Source organism: Citrus clementina, unplaced genomic scaffold (genome assembly GCF_000493195.1).
Source record: "Citrus clementina cultivar Clemenules unplaced genomic scaffold, Citrus_clementina_v1.0 scaffold_6, whole genome shotgun sequence".
NCBI lineage: Eukaryota > Viridiplantae > Streptophyta > Magnoliopsida > Sapindales > Rutaceae > Citrus > Citrus x clementina.
The window spans coordinates 9632055-9653821 of record NW_006262139.1 but is presented as its reverse complement, the minus strand read 5'-3'; the positions used below and the strand labels follow the sequence as shown (position 1 = coordinate 9653821).

At 33.4% G+C, this 21767-nt stretch overlaps 1 protein-coding gene across 1 annotated transcript; it reads right to left on the bottom strand.

Moving 5' to 3' along the window:
- Positions 1-17238: 17238 nt before the first annotated feature.
- On the bottom strand, positions 17239-19584 carry LOC18039949 (pentatricopeptide repeat-containing protein At2g32630). Its single transcript, XM_006428665.2, has one exon. It carries the CDS (start codon positions 19529-19531, stop codon positions 17639-17641), a length of 1893 nt encoding a protein of 630 aa, XP_006428728.1. The 5' UTR covers positions 19532-19584; the 3' UTR covers positions 17239-17638.
- Positions 19585-21767: the final 2183 nt, after the last annotated feature.

The following is a 21767-nucleotide window of genomic DNA, read 5'->3' as shown; positions in this document are numbered from 1 at the left end:
TTTATGTTATAGGATTTGCTACAGTAATCTTAGCAATGCAATTTTAAGTTAAAAATAAAATAATCAATGAAACTAATGAACTAATGAAATTAAAAATACAATAAGTGAAATTCTCAAGTTAAACACAAAGACAAACTCAATGAGAAATGAGTAGTTGAGTGATTAAATTCATTTAATGGCATTGACTATTTTTCTAATTAAAATTATGTTGCTACAATATCTACTACAACACTGGGTAGAATCCCTCATGCATCCTCAGTTGTTGCCTGTTGGATATCTTATACCTAATGCAACCTAATAATGACTGATTGCTACGCTAACATTAGATATAGCATTAAAGATTCTAGGTTCCAATTGCCTTATAAGGTGAATTCCTATGTCTAGGTCTTCACTAATTTTAGATCGAGCATGACACTATTCAAATCGAGATTAACTCAACTTGTGAAACACAATCTAAAACCATGTATTGTCTTAATTTGTTCCATTAAGTCAAACATTTTTTAGGCTCCTTCTTAGTTAGTATCCACTAAATGGGTGGTTAGCCGAAATAGGGAATTGCAATAAGTAAAATCAAGACAAAATGTTTTAGCAAATTCAGAGTAACACACATATATCAATCAAGTAACCATTAAGATTGTTTATCACTCAATCACAACAACGTTTAGTTCATTATTTGAAATAAAACAGTAACAAGAATCATTTTTGCCATCAAATATATTCCGATAAATAAAGAAAAACAAGAAAAAAAGATGAGGAATTGAGTTTCACTTAGTCTTTGTGACCTTTCTTTCTTTTTCTCCTTGAATTATCTATTACAGCTCTCAAATCTCTTTTTTTCTCTGTTATTTTTCTTGAATGACGACCCTCATTTTTCTTTTCATGTACTCTCCTTTTATATCTTAGAATTAGGGTAAACAAAAGCACACGACCGCATGTCTTCCATTTTTGGAAACTTGGGATCACAATCTTTCAGTAAACATGTGCGATGTCTCATTTATAGTTGCTACAAGATTGTTGCAGCAATGGCTACAACATTTTTATTGTTTCAGACTCGTTTTATTTTCTCTGCAGCCAAGTTCTTTTGTCATCTCTGCAAGTTTACTGTAGCTGTAATCCATCCATAAAACTTGAACTTTTCGGTCACCTATAATCATGCACATAATCTGAGCACAAAATGATCTAAAACAAAATCAATTTATTAAAAATAAACTTAAATGGATGTTCATGCAAAAATGTAACTAAAAATACAATAAAAACACATCATTAACTCTCTAAGTAATATTGGTTTAAGTCTTAAAGAGCCATTCTAACTTCTCATTTCATAGAGTTATCACATCACAATGTGCCTCAAAAGTGAGAGAAAAATCTAGTAGGGCAAGTACTGGGGTAGTAGTCTACTTCTCTTTGATAATATCAAAGCCCTTAGTAGTTACTTCTGTCCAAGAGAATTGTCTTCCTTTTATGCAATCCATGATTAGTGTCATAATAGTACTAAAATAAGGAGTGAATCGCCTCTAGAAAGATGCCAATCCATAAAAGCTTCTAATGACAAATAAAGTTGTTGGTTAGTGCTAATCTCGAATAGCATCCAAAATAGATATATCATCTTTTGACGATGTATATCCTAAAAATATTACTTTCTCTATTAAGAAAATGCACTTGTTTATTGTGGTTTATAAACTTTTGTCCTTAAAGTTTAAAATATTTCCCTTAAATGTGGCAAGTGTAATTCATGGCTGGTACTATATAAAAGTATATGATCGAAGTAGACAACCATAAACTCTCTAATGGAATAATGAAGAACTTGATTCATAACTTGTATGAAAGTACTCGGAGTATTAAATAAGCCAAATGGTGTTATTAACAACTAGTATAACCCTTCATGAGTTTTAAAAGTTTTCTGTTTTTTCTCCATGCCATATTCAAATATGATAATGGCCACTCTTTAAATCAAGTTTGGTAAAAACTGTTGTCTTACTGATATAATCCAATGAGTCATCTAGTTAGGGAATTGGAAAATGATATCGAACTATAATTTTATTAATAGCTCAATTGTCCATGCATATTCTCCAAGAATTATCTTTCTTTAGAGTCAACCAAGCAGGGACTATACATGGATTGAGATGTTCTTGAATAAATTCCTTGCCTGGTAACTCTTCAACTTGATGTCTCAATTCCTCATGGTCTATAAGACTCATACGATAATAAGGCTAATTTAGTAATGTTGAACATGGTACTAAATCAATTTGGTGTTTTATATCCCTTAGGGATGGTAAACCTTATAGTAGCTCATTAAGGAATAAATCTTGAAATTCCACCAGCATAGTTGTCATAGCTTCAGGTACCTTCAAATTAATTAGCTTTCCTTTTCTAATAAAATATAGACTCTCTTCATCTTTGTTATAGCATATATAAACTGTTTTTTACCTAGCAAATAATTACCTAAGTCTTGTTTGAAAGTGAGCTCCTCGCTAGGTAGAAGAACAAGTTTAGTGTTGTTAAATATATAGTTGCAGGTACTTTTTTTCCCATCATGCACTATGTTTTGATCATACCGCTAGGGTCTACCTAATAATCGATGACAAGCATCCATAGCCACATCGTCACATCAAACTTGGTCTTTATAGAATAATCCAATGGATAAAGAAACTATGCAATGTTTAGATATTGTTACTTGATTTTATTTCTTCGGCCATGTGAGCTTGTATGGAGATTGATAAGGTTCTGTTTTTAGATTTAGTTTCGTTACAGCTTCCTCCAAAATAACATTCTTACAACTACCTAGTCTATAACCATACGACATACTTTTCCTAAATAGTGCAAGTAGTCTGAAAAATATTTTGACATAACCATTTGTCTTTGTCTTGTTCTTTAGGGGAGAAGAATGCTTAATTTACTATTAACATTGGCCCATTGTCTCCATGTTCTTCAATGGATTGCGCACTGTCATTAATATCAAAAGTTGGCTATTTAGTGAACTCTTTGATTTCTTTCTCTTAGTGCTCTTCACTTTCCTTAGCGTCTATGACTAAAACTTTATCATATTTTCCTTTCTTTTTACACTCTATCATTTAGTCTCTATTTTCCTTACAATTGAAGCAGTATGTTCCTGAGCCCGAGTCTCGGGTCTTGCTACTTTGACAACTCTCACTAGATTTATTATTTTTATTTAGAGGATTTGAAGGAGTGAAATTACGATATTGAGAAGTTGAGTTTGAATTACTATGAACAACAATTCAAGAACTCAAAAAGTTTGGGTTATTAGTATATCAACTAAATTACTTCTCCAACTGAAAAGCCTATTGGTGTGCTTCTAAGACAGAGTATGAATCAAGTAAATTCAATTGCTTTTGAAACTATGTCCATAGGCCTCAATGTAGTGGAAAACTTGTTATTTTGTATCTGTTAAGTCATTGCACGCACTAATAAATGGAATTATGTAGTGTAATCACCTATCGATCATCACTTTACTTCAAATTTTGTAGCTATTAGTATAGCAATTTGGCATAATTGTGAGGTGAGAATACTCCAAGCAAGTGCTTCTTTAACTTTTCCTACGAGTCAATCTTCTTTTTACCTTACCTCATCTTTGTGAGTTTTATTTGTTGCCACCAAGTTACTGCCCTCTTATGAAACCGAGTTGCAACAAGTAAGACTAGTTAATTATTAGGAACTTCCTTGTATTTGAAAGCTTCCTCAATGGCATTAATCCAATCCAATAATTCTTTGGTTGGATACTTTCTTGGAATTCAGGAATGCCAATTCTCAAACCAGATTCCCACATTCTATCATTAGCAGACTCAGTTCTATGTCAACATCCGAAGAGTGAGTTAGCGAAGTTTCAACGAGTTAGCGAAGTTGTCGAGGTGTTACTCAACTTATCTAACTAACTATTATAATAGATTGTATTAGCTTAAGACCAACTAGCACATGCATGAGTAGCTTTAGAACCATCTTATGCCAGCTAGCATTCCATATCATCAATTCGTAGCTGTTGACTACAGTTGTTGGAATTCTTTGCTCTACTCTTTATGTTGCTGATATGTGGTTCGTTAACAAAAAAACATGATGCAAGCATCTAAATCCTCCTAATCTATATCGATAATATCAATTGTGGCTATAGAAGAAAAAAGACTGAGGAAGAGCGGTGGGTAAGGCTTCTGATGATACATCTACTCGTACCACCATCGTTACCTTCCATTTTGACTGCACTTATTATGGACAAGTAAAACTAAAATGGTAAAAGATAAGAGCGTACATGAGCAAAGTGGAAGAGACGGCTTAGAAGACGAAAATGATTTGAGGGCAAATTGATATGAGATGTAAATAGTTTCAAATTTTGAAACTTTGGCATGGATAAAAGCAAAGATAGATCTCTATTAATGACTTCGTTCACAAAAAGAGATTTTTGAAATTCAAAAACTCTCTTTATAAACTAGGGGCATGTATTGATAGATTATTTTATATGTGCTTTAGGATCCCACCTCAAGGTAAAATATGCTACTCCTGAGGTGCGTAACTGAATCAATCAAAAGAAAGGCAAACCATGAGCCTAAAATCTAGGGGAGGCAATTCAGATGATAAAGATGGCTTCAAACACAATCATGACTGTCGACAAAGGTAATTTTTAGTTTCATTCCTGAAGTTTGGGGTCCCTTCACTTAGATAAATCGTATAAGGATATCTCCACTTTGCACCCCTACCATTAGTGTTAAGTCTAATTGACTGTTAATTGACTAAGTAAATGACTAAAATACCCTTGCATTAGTCAAACGATATTTTAGACATGCGCTAGGCATTAATCATTGACAAATTTGGTGCCAAATCACAATGAAATGCTCAATTGCTTTTTAAAAAACTATTACTAAAATTAGTTTAAGACAAAAAAAGGGTTATATTTGACAATTAATTCGGTTATATATAGTAAAATTTAAATAGAATTCAAATTTTATTATTGGATTTATTGAGGGGAGTAGTGTGGTAAGTCTATTTTATTTATTCAAAAGAAATCAAAACCAAACAGAAGAAGAAAAATGCCAAATGCAATCATATTAAAAAACATATAAACATAAAGAGCCCTTAACATCTTAGTTGAACAAAATTAGTCTACTGACAAAGATGAGAAAACACTTTTCATAGGATATTTAGGAGAGACTGATGAACACAAAAACCAAGTAGAATGAAATTAACTTGCTCTGAAAAATGTACTGCCAAACTAGTCTTTAGCCAAATGTTGCAATAAGGAAAACCTTATAAATACTCATGAACTTGACCACAAATGCTGCAAAAATTTATCACTAGGAGTACCGTTAGAGAACTTATTTGGTTCATCTCAAAAGCAATACCAGTTCATGTAAATTTGTATAATAAATAGTGAACTTCTAGTTCAGTAAATGAAGATCAATGAGATCATAAGTAGTTGTTTTTTGACAAAAGAAACATTCAAACTCAAAGAGGATAGATCACGCCCATAAAAGGAAAGTCTCAAGACGGTGAAGTTCAATTATTATGCTGTCAATTGGGTCGTCACACAGTACTCACTAGCAATAGATTATATCATGATAATCTCCAGAAAGATGAAATACCTTCAAGGTGAAATATGGCTTTATTTCGAAGACACATCTTGCATTCCTGCAAAAATATAATAAACTAACACATGAGTAAAGAATACATAATAATGCCAAAGAGAACATTATTATACTTGGTGGAACTAAGAACCTAGGCCTAGGAGACTCAGAGAATAGTCACTACGGCTACTTTAGAAGTGCCACTGCGTTTGCTTTCGAACAATTTTGAATACCTCCACAAAAGTGATGTTATCAGCCTAATATAAATTTGAAATACTAGCTATGCAACCCAAGAGGGGGGCGAATTGAGTTTCTAAAAATTATGCTATGCTTGAATAAAAATTAATACAAATCTTAAACAAATTCAAAACAATAATCAAAATGTAAAGAGATAAGAGAAGAAAGATTCAAACACAAATATTTTTACGTGGTTTGGTCAACCCCACATATGTCCATGCTTCTAAGCTCACTGGGCTTAAGGATTCAACTATCCAAACCTTCAAGGCTTCAAGAACTTTTACAATTGACTTCACAGATGTCAATCAACCTTTACAATAAGAGATTATCCCAAATCTCTTAACTCAAGTGTTTCCCACACTCACACTTTTTCAAATACAAAATTTTTCTCACACACAATCTATGTGTTTACAAATATATGCCCAAGGTGTGATTTAAAGAATGAATGAATAAAGCTCAAGAAATATTGTATTCTCAATAATATGCTCTTTGATATTTGTTGGATTCACTTTTATTTGGATCTAATGCAGCATTTTTATAGTTCGAGCTGAAAACCAGCCGTTATTGACTTTCTGCACTAAGTCGGATCGCTATTAATCCTTATCGGGTCATTGTTTTGACTTGAGCAAGTTACCGTTGTGCTATAATTTCAAATTGTCAGATCACCATTTTTCAGATGTCAGATTGTTGTTAGTTTCCAGAAACTAAACTCCAATTCTGTTAGATGTCGGTCAGCCATTATCTCCTAAATAGTTAGCCGTTTGCTACAATGATTGTTATAGTGAAACTATTTTCCAAAATTGTAGTTTTGTCCCCAATAATGGAACTTTAGCAGTATTATACAACCTCAGCATCACTTTTATCTCATCTCAACACCATAAAAGGAAAAAAAACAACAAACAATGGAACTTTCAATTACTTGGCACGCGGCTCTATTGCGAGTAGAGGGGTTCTTGGTTGTCGCCTGTATTTGTTGACGGACATCAAATTAGTGAGAACTCTTACATCAGTTCCTATCGTGGTCGATTCTAGTTGCTTCCCTAACATTTTGTTGGTCACAGTAACAAATTTCCTCAACGCATTTCTTAAGGATTTTAATGGTGATTTGAATATGCGTTTTCGATTTGTGAACATAAAAATTACCCAAATCATTGTTTTTGTTTTGGTGTAAAAACTATTGTACATGACCATGCTTATGTTATTACGTAGTGGGTATTCTAATGCTTCAAATATGTTCCAATTTCCAAAGTGCAAAAATTCAAAATGGTTTTAATATTTATTCAATTTATCATGCAATTACTTACATACCCCCACATACTGAATATGTACTAGACTTTATACTAATGATACGAGGATAAAATGGAGATACCCTTATACATTCTAAGGGACCTATACATTCTATCTAAGTAGAAGGACCCCAGACCTCAGGAGATGAAACTGAAAATTACCCCAGTTGAAAAGTTAAAGCATGATGTCTCCTTAACCCTAGAGCATCGAAGCATCATCTCCACACCCGAAAAACAATCCTGTAACAACCAATTCAAATATATAAGCTACAGGGTGAAACATTTGAGGTAAGCACACAATCACCATCACCAACAAACATAAACTCACGTAATCAACTTATCGACTTAAGCTTTGAAAGAGGATCATTGGAAAACTCTATTTTTTGGTCTAATTTTGATTTTTCTTATTTACTATATATGTAGATAAGAAATTCATATGTTATTACTTATTTCTACCTCAATGATTTTAAGAAGAAATAAGTATTGAGATTTCTTGCCGACCATGTTAAAGATGAACAAACTTGTATAATAAAAATGCTCTTGACGTCACAAGACATTCATAAAAATATTGCTAGTGCCATTGCCATTGAGACCACGAATGCCGGTATTAATTAGTGAGACGGATGATGCATTATTTTGTGTTCAGATCAATGAAACTCGTAACGTATCGTTAACAACCATAGAGAAGTCTAAAATTCCTACCGTAACCTTCCAGTTATTATGTTATGGTCCATATTCCCACTGCCATTCAAGCTTAGTCTCTTTACTCTCAAATGTCCATGTAATTTTCCAACATGTATATTAAAAATCAACCCTTGATTTAGTACGTGTTGATCCCATTCTAAACAAAATAAAAGGGAAATTATCAGCCATATACCCTTAAATGACACATGTATCAAACGTATGTGAACACTTTTCAAGTGTATCACTCGTATACCCTAAGTTGACAAAACACTTCTGTCGTCCACCAATCCGTTAACTTCCGTTTGCAAGCGCTGACATCATAAGGGTAATTTAGTCTTTTAAGATTGACGAAACTTTGATTTAAAAAAAACATGTCATCCCATTTACCTAGTAAAAAATGACATGTCATATGATATATATTGATAAAAATGACATGTCATCCCATTTATCGGATAATTGTTAATAATTGCTAAAAAAACTACTTTACAACCGAATCTACTCCTCCAAATTTTAACCTAAATTTTTTAAGATCTACTCCTCCAAGCTCCAACTGGAAATTTTTATATTATAATATGTATAATTGTAAATAATATGTTGTTAATAATTTTTTATAGTATACTATGAATATTTTTTATGAATAATTGTTAATAATATGTACCATTAATAATTTATTTTTTTAATCAAAAAATGTATTGTTAATAACAAAATAAAAAAATTATGTATTGAAAAATTACGTTAATTTTTTGGGAAAATTTATCTTTTTACCTCATTTTGAGTTTCAAGGGTAAAATTGTCAATTTGCCATAATTCTATTAACTTTCTAACGGAAGTTAACAGATTGGTGGACGGCAGACGTGTTTTGTCAACTTAGGGTATACGAGTAATACACTTGAAAAGTGTTCACACACGTTTGATACGGGTGTCATTTAAGGGCATATGGCTGATAATTTCCCCAAAATAAAATGGCCAAGCATTAAAAACCTAACACACCCAATGAAATTTCTATTTCTACCTTTAAAGCCTTATTCTTTTACATCCATCAACAAAATCTCGACCAATTTGATGTATTCAGAAGTAGTAAAAAAAAGTACCAAAAAAATTAGTTAGGCAAATGCTTAGGAGCTACAACAATTAAAGATTGTGTCCAAGAAAAAATGAATGCAAAAATGCGTAGGGGAGGTGATCTGAATCAGACAATCAGGCTTAAAGATTGAAAGGGGTGGAACCCCATCTTCATTAATGTCTTAGACCTTGTTAATTTAAGAGTTAGAACCTGGGGAAATGTTACTGAGTTTCAACTAGACATAAAAATGATTGTGATGTCTCTGTCTTATTAAGTTCTCGTGCGCTCTCAACTATTAACACATTTGATCTAGAGCAAACATTGCTGGTAAGGATTTCTTGAGTTTCCTTTTCGTATAAATTTTAGATATACCATTCTAGAAACTATTCACATTGCTTATTAGCTCTGAATTCAATTTGGTTATCTCTATATAAATTATATTTTATTTTATTTTCTCAAAACTTCAACAGGGCTACATGAAAAATAAGGGACTGCAAAAAATGCCCATTTAGTTAAACTTTTACCATTTTAAATTGAGGAGATCTTTTACTATATTTATTTCTGGAAATTAAGCATATGCAACTGATAAGCCTGCTAGCTAATTGTAACACCATCTCATCAACTCCTTGGCCAGTGCATTTCAGTTATTTCTATTAGTGCTTCTCTGCCATTTCATCTTGGCAACGTGTAGCATATAGCCAGTGCATCCTACTTTCGTCTTGCACATATAACATTATCAACTCATCTGCCCACTTGATCCTGTTTTCATTCAATCATATGCCTATCAAATGTTGAGCTATGATGCCACTTTTTATGCTTGAAATGCAGAATCAAGCGCACCAAATAATCACAAGAAAAATAAAGAACAAAAGAATTTAACGTGGTATTCGGCAATATGCCTATGTCCATGGAAGCAAAAGAAAATAATCATATTACAAACAATTAGAGTACAAAATTTAAGTAAAGAAAATCTCACTTCCCGAAATCCAAATACACCCAGTACGCTCACACACACTTAAAAGAAAAAACCTCTCAATTGAATACATTGTCCAATTGCTTACTCTTTTAACAATTCTACAACTGAATTATTATTCTCTCAAATTTAGGATGCCTACAAATGCAAAATGCACCTCTATTTATAGAGAGCATTTTGCACTATTACAAGTGTGGTGCCCACCTATCAATTGGGCTAATTTGTCAAATTGTCAAAGTTGTCATGAAATTGTCAAATTGCCACATGCTTCACCAATTCATTTGGCTTTAATTTTCCATGATTTTGGCCACATGCTTCACTAACAATTCCAACATTGCGACTAGAAGCTTCATCATCCATGTGACTTTTGACTTTCTAACAATTCTTTACCTCAACAAAGATTTGTCCAAATCTAAGCCAACTACTAATAAACCATCATCCTCAAAGTAATCCTTCATTAAGATCTAAAATAGTGCATCACTTCAATTGCCTATGTACCCAAAATCTAGGATCAAGTCAATTGTAGTTCAAAAATTTCCCAAACTCAACAGATTCGAAGGATTTGAATTAGTTTTAAGTAATTTGAAACTTAACTTAAAAAATCACCTTTATCAACATATCTAAGGGATTATCCTTGGTTTCGATCGTTTTTAATAACACAATACCGCTCTTGATAACCTCCCTCACATAGTGATATTTCACGTCTGTGTGTTTTGTTTGAGCATGATATGTTTGGTTCTTCACCAGGAATATCACGCTTTGGTTATCATAGAAGACCTCAATATTATCTTGGATTACTCCCAAATCACCTAACAAACCTTTTAACTAAATAGCTTTTTTTATAGCATTTGATGCTGCCATGTATTCTACTTCCGTAGAAGAAAAAGCAATTGTCGACTGTAAAATTGATCTACAAATAATTGGACCTCCACCCAATGTGAATATTTATCTCGTTGTTGATCTTCTTTTGTCAAGGTCTCTAGCAAAATCAGATTCAATAAGCAACACATTGTTGAGTACAATCATTTTTAACAATAATCCAACATCAACTGTCTCATACGGATACTGCAAGCCAATGGTTTTTTGCCTATATTATGCATGTATTGACTAACAATACTTACGACTTGAGATATGCCAGACCTTGTGCATTCCATAACATTCATAAGACTACCGATAGCACTAACCACACCATATCACAAGCTATTTGTCATGTTCTTCTTGAGATACAGAACATGAAAAAGAGCTTAATTTGATACGACGAGCTCAAAGAGTAGAAAATGGTTTGGTTTTGTCATTTATAGTAAACCTTTCTAGCACTTTCTTCAAATAAGACTTTTGAGTCAACCAAACGCTCCTATTTTTTTCGTCTCTATGAATCTCCATTCGAAGTATTCTCTGTGCATGACCCAAGTCTTTCATCTCGAATTCAAAATCCAGCTACTTCTTTAATCTTTCAATCTCACCTCTATTCTTCGAAGTTATAAGCGTGTCATCGACACAGAGTAACAAATAGATGAAATCTCCATCTTGTAGTCTTCTAAAATAAACACATGATCGTGTTCACTTATGATGAATTTCTGCCCTTATATGAATTGATCAAATCTCTTGTACCATTGCCTTAGTGATTGTTTCTATTCGTACAAGGATTCAATCAATCTATACACATGATTTTCCTTTCTATCAACTTTGAAACCACAAGGCTGAGTCATATAGATTGCCTTCTCTAAATCTCCATGTAAGAATACTATCATAACATCTAATTGAGCCAAGTTTAACTCATATTCAACTACCAAGGCAAGTAGGATATGAATATAATTATGCTTTACAACTAGAAAGAACAATTCATTATAGTTAATACCTTCCTTTTGAGCCAAAACTTTTATTACAAGCTTTGCCTTGCATCAAGAGTTGTTTGATTTGAATAACCCTGCTTCTTAGTATAGACCCATTTATTTCTAATATCCCTTTTACCCTTCGGCAACTCTATAAGTTCCATAGTATGATTTTGTTTAAGAGACTTCATTTCTTCTTTCGTGGCTAATTTTCACTCTCCACTTTCAATGAAGTTATCCACTTTCACTACTGCGTATAACTTCACTGAAAGTGTCGGGGATGTCATCATCAATAAATAGAAGTGCATAGGCTACCACCATATTTTTAATAAGCCATCCAAGTTTCTTTATTACTCTTTTTGGTCTTTTCTTACTATAATATAGCTTTTATCTTCTACATCTTTAATTGTTTCTTCTTGTTTTGGGAAATCAATAGAAACATCTTCTTTTTTAACTCTTGGGGTTACCTCCAAAGCTGAATTCTTCTATGATGTTGAACTAACTAGTACATATGGAGTCGCATCAAACTCCACTTGTTGCAATATCTCATTGGTCTCGTTCTCCATCTATTGAGAATTTGAAGCCTTTAACATAGAAGCTCCATAAAAAACGACATCTTTTTTATACACAAACTCCTTATCTTCGAGATCCCAATGCTTGAGACCTTTAACTCCACTTTTGAATCCCACAAAAATAGTATTTCTTGCACGAGGATCGAGCTTATCATTCTTTATATAATTATAAACTAGACACCCAAAGACACGAATGGAGTCATAGTCTTGTGCATGCTTTTCAAACTATATTTCCAAAGGAATTTTACCTCCTATTGCAGAATAAGGCAATTAGTTTGTTAAGTGACTTGCCTAACTCACAGCCTTAGGCCAAATCTTTTTATCTAAACCAATATTAGATAACATGCATCATACTGTCTCTAGAAAGTATAATTCATACGCTTAACCACATCATTTTGTTGCGGAATATGTCTCACTATGAAATGTCTTTTTATACCCTCACTCTAGTATACTTGCAAGAATGGATCAGAAGTATATTCACCCTCATTATCAAAATGCATTATTTTCATCTTTTCTGCTAGTTTCAGTCTCCACCAGTTTTACCATTTCATGAAAATATCTAAAACCTCATCCTTGTCTCGCATGGTGTGCATCTACACACATTTAGAGACATCATCAATAAAAGAAACAAAATAATGGCTTCCATCAATTGATGCAGTCTTGGTTGATCCTTATACATCGCTGTAAACATAACCAACGATCTCACGAATATCGTGATAAGCCGTACCAAACTTGACCTCTATTTTCTTGCCTAGAACACAATGCTCACAGAATTTCAGTTTACAGGTGTTTGTACTTCTCAAAAGTCCATGCTTCATCAGAGACTGCTCTTTAACATGACTTAGTCATGCATGTCATAGCTTGGTAGTGTCACCGTACGCCTCAGAAATATTAGCTTCATCGATTGTACCTTCTTTTAAATAATACAAATTGTAACGCCGAAACCCTTGCAGAATCACCATAGCCTCATATGTGACTTTATTATGCCATCTTCAATGATAACTTTGTTGCATTTAGCCTTCAAGGCACCTACGGAAATTAGAATTTTCTTTAAAGCTGAAACATATCTAACTTTTTTAAGTTCTCTGATCATTCTGTTGAACATTTTGAGTCGAATTGTTCCTATCCCTATTGTGTAACAAGGTTGATCATTCCCCATCATATTTGCTCCAGATTCCAGATCACATAAATCTGTAAACCATTCCCTTATAGGACATCAATGATAGGTTGCTCTGGTATCAAGTATCCATTCGTTCGAATTAGCCACATATGCTGCAGGCGTAATATTTAGTGAATAATAAGAGTCTTCATCTTTACATGCCATATTCGAGGGTACTGGTTTTTTCTCATCTTTCTTCTGAGCCTTTGGACAATCTTTCCTCCAATAACCCCTTTTATGACAAAAAGCACACTCATCTCAAGCTATATTTCTACTTCTCGATTTAGATCGAGAATTCTTTCCACTGCACTTCTTTTTCTCCATCGTCCTTCTAGCTAATAAAGATTTAGATGATGCTCTTTTAGAATGTTTATCATTATTCTAAATTTTCAAATTAGTCAATGTTGTGCAGACATCTTAAAGATGATTATGCTTTCCTATATAATAAAATAGTCACAAAATGACTATATTCTTCTAGAAGCGAGTGTAGCATATTCATAACCTTGACTTCATCCTTAATATCTTCATCAAGATTTCAAATCTGAAAGTAACTTCTCAAATCTTAAGACATGATCATGCATTAACACCCCATGCTTCATTCGAATACCATACATGTGGCTCATTGCATGAAGGTGATTTTTAGTACTTTTCAGCAGGTACTTTTCCTCTAATATACACCACAAAGTCATTGCACGTTCTTCATTTTTCACTAGATATTTCACCTCCTTGGTCAAGCAAGATATGATTTGACCATAACTTTTTTTTTCATACAATCCCAAGTTTTTTGTCATACAATTGTCTTTTATTTTTCAAAACAATATTGAGATCGATTTAAATAAAAGCATCCATGACTCCGCGCCTCCATATGATTTTTCCATTAAACTTTTCAACATCGATCTTCTGGCCTCCTATAACAAGTGCTAAATGGCACTATTATAAGTCTCGCCTCTCACCTGAAGTGTCTCCTAGCGTAGGCTAGGTAGATCTCTCCCCACTTCTAGAAGTTTCACCTTCTACCATTTTCTCAGTAAACTATTTCTACCTTAAAGATCAGTACGCATAAAAAAATGCACTAGGAAAATTCTTAAGAAAGACTAGAGGGTCACACCGATCCCACTTAAAACACAGTCTCCTTAGGCTCTTATCGCCTTTGTGACAAAACTTTCCTAAACATGCACAAATCCACACCACTGCACAAGCTACTAATCCTCCAAAGTACAAACTGTTGGCTCCACCGTATTCGTAAACAATACTGTATGTATAGATAGTGTTGTATAAGTGAACAGTACGGTCTACCCCAATTATGAACCGTCGGCTCTGATACATTTGTTGTGCTCAGAATGCAGAATCAAGGGTACCAAATAATCACAAGAAAAAATAAAGGACACAAGAATTTAATGTGGTTTGGCAATATGCCTACTTTTCCAAAAGTAAAATGATCATATTACTAATAATTGTTAGAGTACAAAATTTGAGTAAACAAAATCTCACTTCGCAGAACCCAAATACACGTAGTACTCGCACATATACTTGAAAGGAAAAACCTCTCAATTAAACACACTCTTCAATTGCTCATTCTCTTAACAATTCTGGAGCTGAATTGTTATTCTCTAAAATTTAGGATGCTTACAAGTGCAAAATGCATCTCTATTTATAGAGAGCATTTTGCATTATTACAAGTTTGATGCCCACCTATCAATTTGGCCAATTTGTCAAATTGACAAAATTGTTGTGAAATTGTCAAATTGACACATGCTTCACCAATTCATTTGGCTCCAATTTTCTATGATTTCGGCCACATGCTTCACCAACAATTCCAATGTTGCGGCTAGAAGCTTCCCCGTGTATGTGATTTTTGACTTTCCAACATCAAAATCTTGCCTTTAGAGGACATCTCATCCTTGTAAACATAAATGAGGATCATTGGAGCCCTTTGAGTAGAGTTGTAATACGTTATATTACACCATTGAATAAAATTCTTGGTTGAGCTTTTTCATGTTTCTCGGTATTCATTGTGTAAAAAAGATCTAAATTACTAAGTTCACGATAATTTGCAGAATCAACAGTACTTCAGGTTATTTCACTTTTCCGGATATTCTCGTATTCAACGAAGTATGGAAAAGATCGTTGGCCTATCAAATGGAGATGGATGTACCTGTCTGGAAACTATTCAATAATTAGGACAAATGAGAACCGAAAATCAAGAAAAAGAAAAATGGTCGAATCTTATTTGCTTCGGGAAGTCAAAAAACTTCGCGTGCCAAAAGTTCAAAACTCTCCCTTTATTGGCAAGTATATAATGTTATACGATTATTTTAGGATCATCTGAAACCTTCAGTTTTCCTTACTGAATGTTTATCGTGATATGCAGCTGAATTTTAATTTTGGTTTTGGTGCCGGCTTTCCCATTCTCAGATGCTTTGAAGCTTCTGTGTTATCTGAAGGAGTGGACTTCAAATCCTGATAAGGCTCTTCCATTTCCATCAACAGATAAACAGAAACATCATCATTTATAAAGCCGTAATTATATGTACTTGCATTTATAATGTAGATTTGCTGGGGAATCAATCGCTTATTGTTATTTATTTCTTTTTCTAATTTCTTTTCTCCCCGTCTCTTTGTTGCTCTCTCCGTATTTGATAATTGGCATACCATTGGATATTATCTTGCCTTAAAAAATTCTGTATGTCATGAAAAAAATATAAAACATCAATATATTACTATGAAATTTTTTGCCTTACCTGTGGGAATTCAAGTAATAACTTGCAGTGCCCGTGGGTGTGTGTGTATTTTGGAGAATTCTCCCCGTACGCCTTTCTGTTTTTGCTGTAAGTTTAAGATTAATTTCTTCATTTCTTGCTAATAATCATTTTTGTAGCCTGTGCTTATTGAGGTAGATGTAATGCTGTTTTAATTTATGTGCAGGTTGAGCTTGTTTGCAGGGTTGCGGATACATCATCATCAATTAACTAGTAACCCATCTGCCAGACATGCGTTGACTGTTCTCTGAGACATTCTATATGCAATACCAAATCATGAACAAAATCATGTAGCTTAAGCTGTCCAATCACAATACCAAACATGGCAATATATCACTTGGTGTCTATTATTTATATATGAGATTTTCTAAAGCACAGCAATTATGTTGAATTGTCAAGGAAACCTATTTATTGGATTAGGAACAAAGCTAATTAACTTAACGATCCTTAGCTGAGTTGTTTCAAACTTGTATCAGGAACGCAAAGATACTCTAGTCCTGCCGCAATGGATCACCTAATTTGTTTTAAGTGTTATTATTTTCAGCTTGATCTGATTTATGAGAAACAAAGGTAAGAATTTATTTATTACATTTGCCTTTCATTTCAACAATGAATGGTGCTACACATTTTAAATTTTTTACTCTAAAATAGTATCCTAAATTATGTGACATTTATCAAAAGAAGATTTTGACTTTCCATTCTGTTATTCTAAATTTTAATTAGGGGCCTGTCTGCATATTTTTGTAAACGTGTTATATTTATGAAAATTTTGTCATGTGATTGCATTTAATGACTAACATAATGTGGCAGCTAGCGTTCGTGTTCTCAAAGCTGCATGCTTGTTGCAGAAGCAGAAATTGGTTTGGAATTTTAAGGATTCAGAAGGGAGATATTTTGGGTGGGTGAAGGAGACAGCAGAGAAAGGTAAAGAAACTGAACACTTGGATGGGTCAGGCTGCTGTGAGTGCAAGAATGTTCAGATGCTTAGCCTTGAATGTGTTTCAATGAAGAATTAACTGCTTTGCAACTACTTACTGTAGAATTTCCATGGAAAAGTCTCTTATTTTGAGCCTTTATGTAACATTTTTATGATAGTATATATTGAAAGCAGATCAGCTAATCTTCCTAAAAGTTTGAATAGGCATGCGCATTTGCTTTATGCTGATAGAAAATAAAATAAACTGGACACTAGTCTTACATAAGAAAAACAGGAAAATAAAATTCTGCAATTTGGTCTTGCAAAATGAAGCCTCTTTAGATTAAAAGAAACTGGGATCTGCCATGCTAGTGGGTGGAGATTCTGTTGTAAACCCGAACTCCTTGCAAACTTAAGCTATACAAGCCTCCATATCAACACTCAACCTCCATATTTGAAAGACCAAAGCAACTACCTCAGGCATCATCAACTTTACCAGTAAAATCCGTAAGGCATGAATTCATTTTGTTGTCAGCATACATTGACTTTGATACTCTCCTGTCGAAAGTCAGTTCGGAATTATAATATGGTCAGGAATATATTAAGTTAATTCTTTCAGATTTTAAGAACCCTTCACAACTAAGACTTGGCTGTATGAAGGCCACAAGTGAAGAACATAGTTTGTCATCAGGTGTAAGGCCTGATGCTATCATTTCATCATACAATCTAAAAGCTTCATCTGATCTCCCCTCCTTAGACAGACCAGTGATCAAGGTTGTGTAAGTGACTGCATTTGGAATAAAACCCTTTTCTATCATTTCATTAAACAGTATCATCGCCTCATCTAACTTTCCAAATACACGTTCACCATGTATAAGTGATGTGTATGTGTACACATCTGGCGTCATCCCCATTTCTTCCATTTTACATTTTAGCCGGTATGCTTGCTTAATATTCCCTTTCTTGCTATAACCATGAATCAGAGTGTTGTAAGTAAAAGAATTAGGTTTCACTCCCTTCATCTTCATATCTTCAAATAGCCATTTTGCCTCCTCTAGGTTCCCTTCCTTGCAACAAATGTCAATCAAAGTTGAGAAGTTCACCGTATTTAGAGCCAGACCCCTTTCCATCATGGTGAACAACCACTTTTTCGCTTCATTGTATCGTTTCACTTTACACAACCCGCTGGCTATTGTATTATAGGCAAAAGGACCAGCCTCAAAACCTTTTTTTTCCATGATAGCCATCACCTTCAAAGCTTCATCTATCATACCCTTTTTACAGTACCCATTCATGAGAGTATTGAATATCACTTCATTAACATCAAGCCCTTGTCTTTGCATGTCTTTTAGCAACATTTCAGCTGCCTCCACCTGCCCGACCTTGCAAACACCATCAATCATAGCCCCATAAATGTGAGAATTCGGAACAATGCCTCTCTCAGTCAAATCATCAAATAGCGTGAATGCTCTCCTCATATTTCCTGATTTACAATTCCAACTAATAACTGTAGTATATACATGAACATCAGCTTCTACTCCTCTCTCACGCATTTCATCGAACATCTTCTCAACTTCAACCATCTTGCCTGAATTTCCATACCAATCAGTCAAAAGTGTGTATGTAACTACATTGTAAGCTACTTGATCTCTCTGCATCAAGCTCAACATTTCATTCACACCCACAGCATCCTTTCTTTTAACAAACCCATTTAAAAGCGTATTATAAGTATAAAGATTAGGCTTAATCCCTTTAACAACCATTTCATCCATCAAATCTCTAGCCATTTCAACATCTCCTCTCTTGCACAGCCCATCGATCATAATCGAAATTGAGTAAACCGTAATCTCCACATTGGCATCAACCATTTTTCGAAAAAATTTGAAACACATTTCAATATGATCACATCTCTTCAAAGCAAGCAGAAACGCAATGCAAGACCTTTCATCAATTTTTAACCCACTTCTTTCCATATAATCAAATACCCCCAAAGCATCTTCAAACAATCTGTTATCCGCATACACTCTAAACAACAAGTCACAGAATTTCTCAACAAATTTAGGCTGCTGATTACCGCTCTCAATCAAAGAAATTAAATTTACAATGGAACACCTAAGATTAGCATCAGTTACAATATAATTGAATACCTTTTTCATTTCAGCGAACTTCTGAGCCTCATGGAGTCTGCAAATGAGGGTTACATGGGCTTGAAGATCGGGTCTGTGTGAATACAGAGATGGGTTTTGGCGGAGAAAGTTGAAGAAGTGCAAGCAAGCATGAGGCGGAAGATTTGTGTCAGATAAAACAAGGTGGGTAATGTGAGAATTGAGATTTGAGAGCAAAGATGGTGTCGTTTTGAAGGGTTCAATACCTGAGTTGAAAAGTGTTTTCGCTATTTGTGTAGAGATATCTTTGTAGGAGATTGAAGTAGGGTTCCTTACCGGAGTTTTGGCGAAGTATTGTACGAGTGTTTGAGTTGTCATCGTCACTGTGCCTAAGCTCTTACCTCTTAGGTCGCTCTCTTTCTGGCTATTTTTTGAACAGACAATTTTTTATTTCAATTTCAATTTCATTGTTTTGTATTTATATAAAAAATAATAATTAATAAATAAAATTTATGTTTTATTTTCTAACATGTGTGGTTAAAAGCTAAGAGGTATGGCCCATTTTTAAATTTATATGAAATGGCAAACTTGCAAAATACTAGAGTAACAAATTTGTAAGCATAATAGTGGTAGATTTGTAAAATGAGTAATAACGGCTTTCAGTAGTAAAATCTAAAAATTTTCCCCAAATTTTAGTGTCGCCCTTAGGGGTGGGCATATTTTAACCGAATCGATCCAAACCGATTCAAACCGACCATTTGGATCGGTTTGGATCGGTTTCATTAGTAAAAAAACTGGTTTCGGTTTATTGGATTGCAAACCGACATCACTCGGTTTGGATTTCGGTTTGGAAGGATTCCAAACCGATTCAAACCGATCCAATCCAGAAATATTATATAATTACATTATATTTTAAGTTAAGCAATCTAACTAATTATATTTATCATTTTATGCAGATTTTGACAAATCAAAAGTAATTGGGCCATAAATTTTGACGGACAAGATGCACAATATTTTAATTGTCAAATGTTGTTCAAGTTTATTTTAATTTTGTGAATTTGTTTTGAATGAACATGTTAAGAACTTGTTTATTAGGATGTATTATGCTGTAAACTTGTATGGATGTATCTTTGAATTGTTATGTAGCTATGAATAATATAAAAGAGGTATCAATTTGGATTACGGACACAAAAAAATAACAAATAATTTAGGTAAAATAATATAAAAGAAGTGAAATTTTAGCTAATAAGTTCAAACCGGATCCAAACCGATCCAATCGGTTTGGATCGGTTCGGTTTGAAAAGATTTTAGGTTGATATCGGTTTGAAAATATTTCAAACCGATTAGTTTGGATCGATTTGAGAATATGTCCCAAACCGATCCAAACCGAATTTGCCCACCCCTAGTCGCCCTGCTCTTGATGTCCTCAACATTCTTTGTCGCTGTGATGGTGTACTTATAAATTAAAATAATTTTTGTACGAATTAACATTCTTGGTTAAATTAAAATACCATATGTTTCATGTGATTTGTTTTTATTATTTTAAATACTCATCCAACCAATTCTATTACATCACATTAGTTTATACAAATATAATTTATAAAAATATTTGTATATGTATTATTACATATTACTCATAAAATTAAATAAACAATAACATAAAATTATGAAGTTAAAAGAGCCAAAGATAAGAACTAACTTAAGTATGTCAAAGCTAAAAGAGTAATGGATAAACAAAATCTCTATAGTGACAAAATATAAGTAGGTAATTAGGATGTCAAAAATACATATCAAATAGGATATCAGTAACATAGGAACGAGGGCAGATTCGGTTTGAGCTTCACTTGAAAAGTCAAAAGATTGACTCGAAACCTAGATTTTATTAAAAAATTAAAAAAACCTATATTTCTTTAAATAATAATATTTGTTAGGCTTACGTATTATCTATATTTGAAATTTTAAACACTAAAAGTCCATGTTTTCAAGTCTAATTTCGTTAAAATAAAATTTAAAAATTACATATATATAAATGTTTTAATCCAAAATTTTAAAGTACGGAAAATTTTAGAAAAGTTTTAAGCCTCTTAAACTCTATAATTTTAAAAATTTTCCCAAACTTTTCAAATAAAAAGTTAGGCCTAGGTGTTTAAAATTGTCATACCTAGACTTGCTTGGGTTTTTGCCATCCTTTAGGTGATTTATATCAATTATATTATGAGGTTCTATATAATAATTAAATTGTTAAATATATAAATTGGAGGATTAGAAGATTTATAGACAATATTCAAATTAAAGTTGCAGAGCAGAACCCTTCAAAGATTGGTAATTATCAATCCATCCCACACATATTTGTGTATAAATGAAACTTAAAGAAGCAGCCAAGAAGAGAGAAGCAAGACAACGGAGAAAAGATTTCTACCACTTCTCAACTTCTTGCAATACCATTCTAAGACTCCGACTCATCTATATCTCTCTCTACATCTTCAAAGCAGACATCACTATTTTTTTCACAACAATTTTAATTCAAGAGACTTAGGGTGCGTTTGAGATTGAGGTGTTGTAACTTTTAAGTCATACATTTTGTGAAAAAAAAACTATAATTATGAAACAAAAG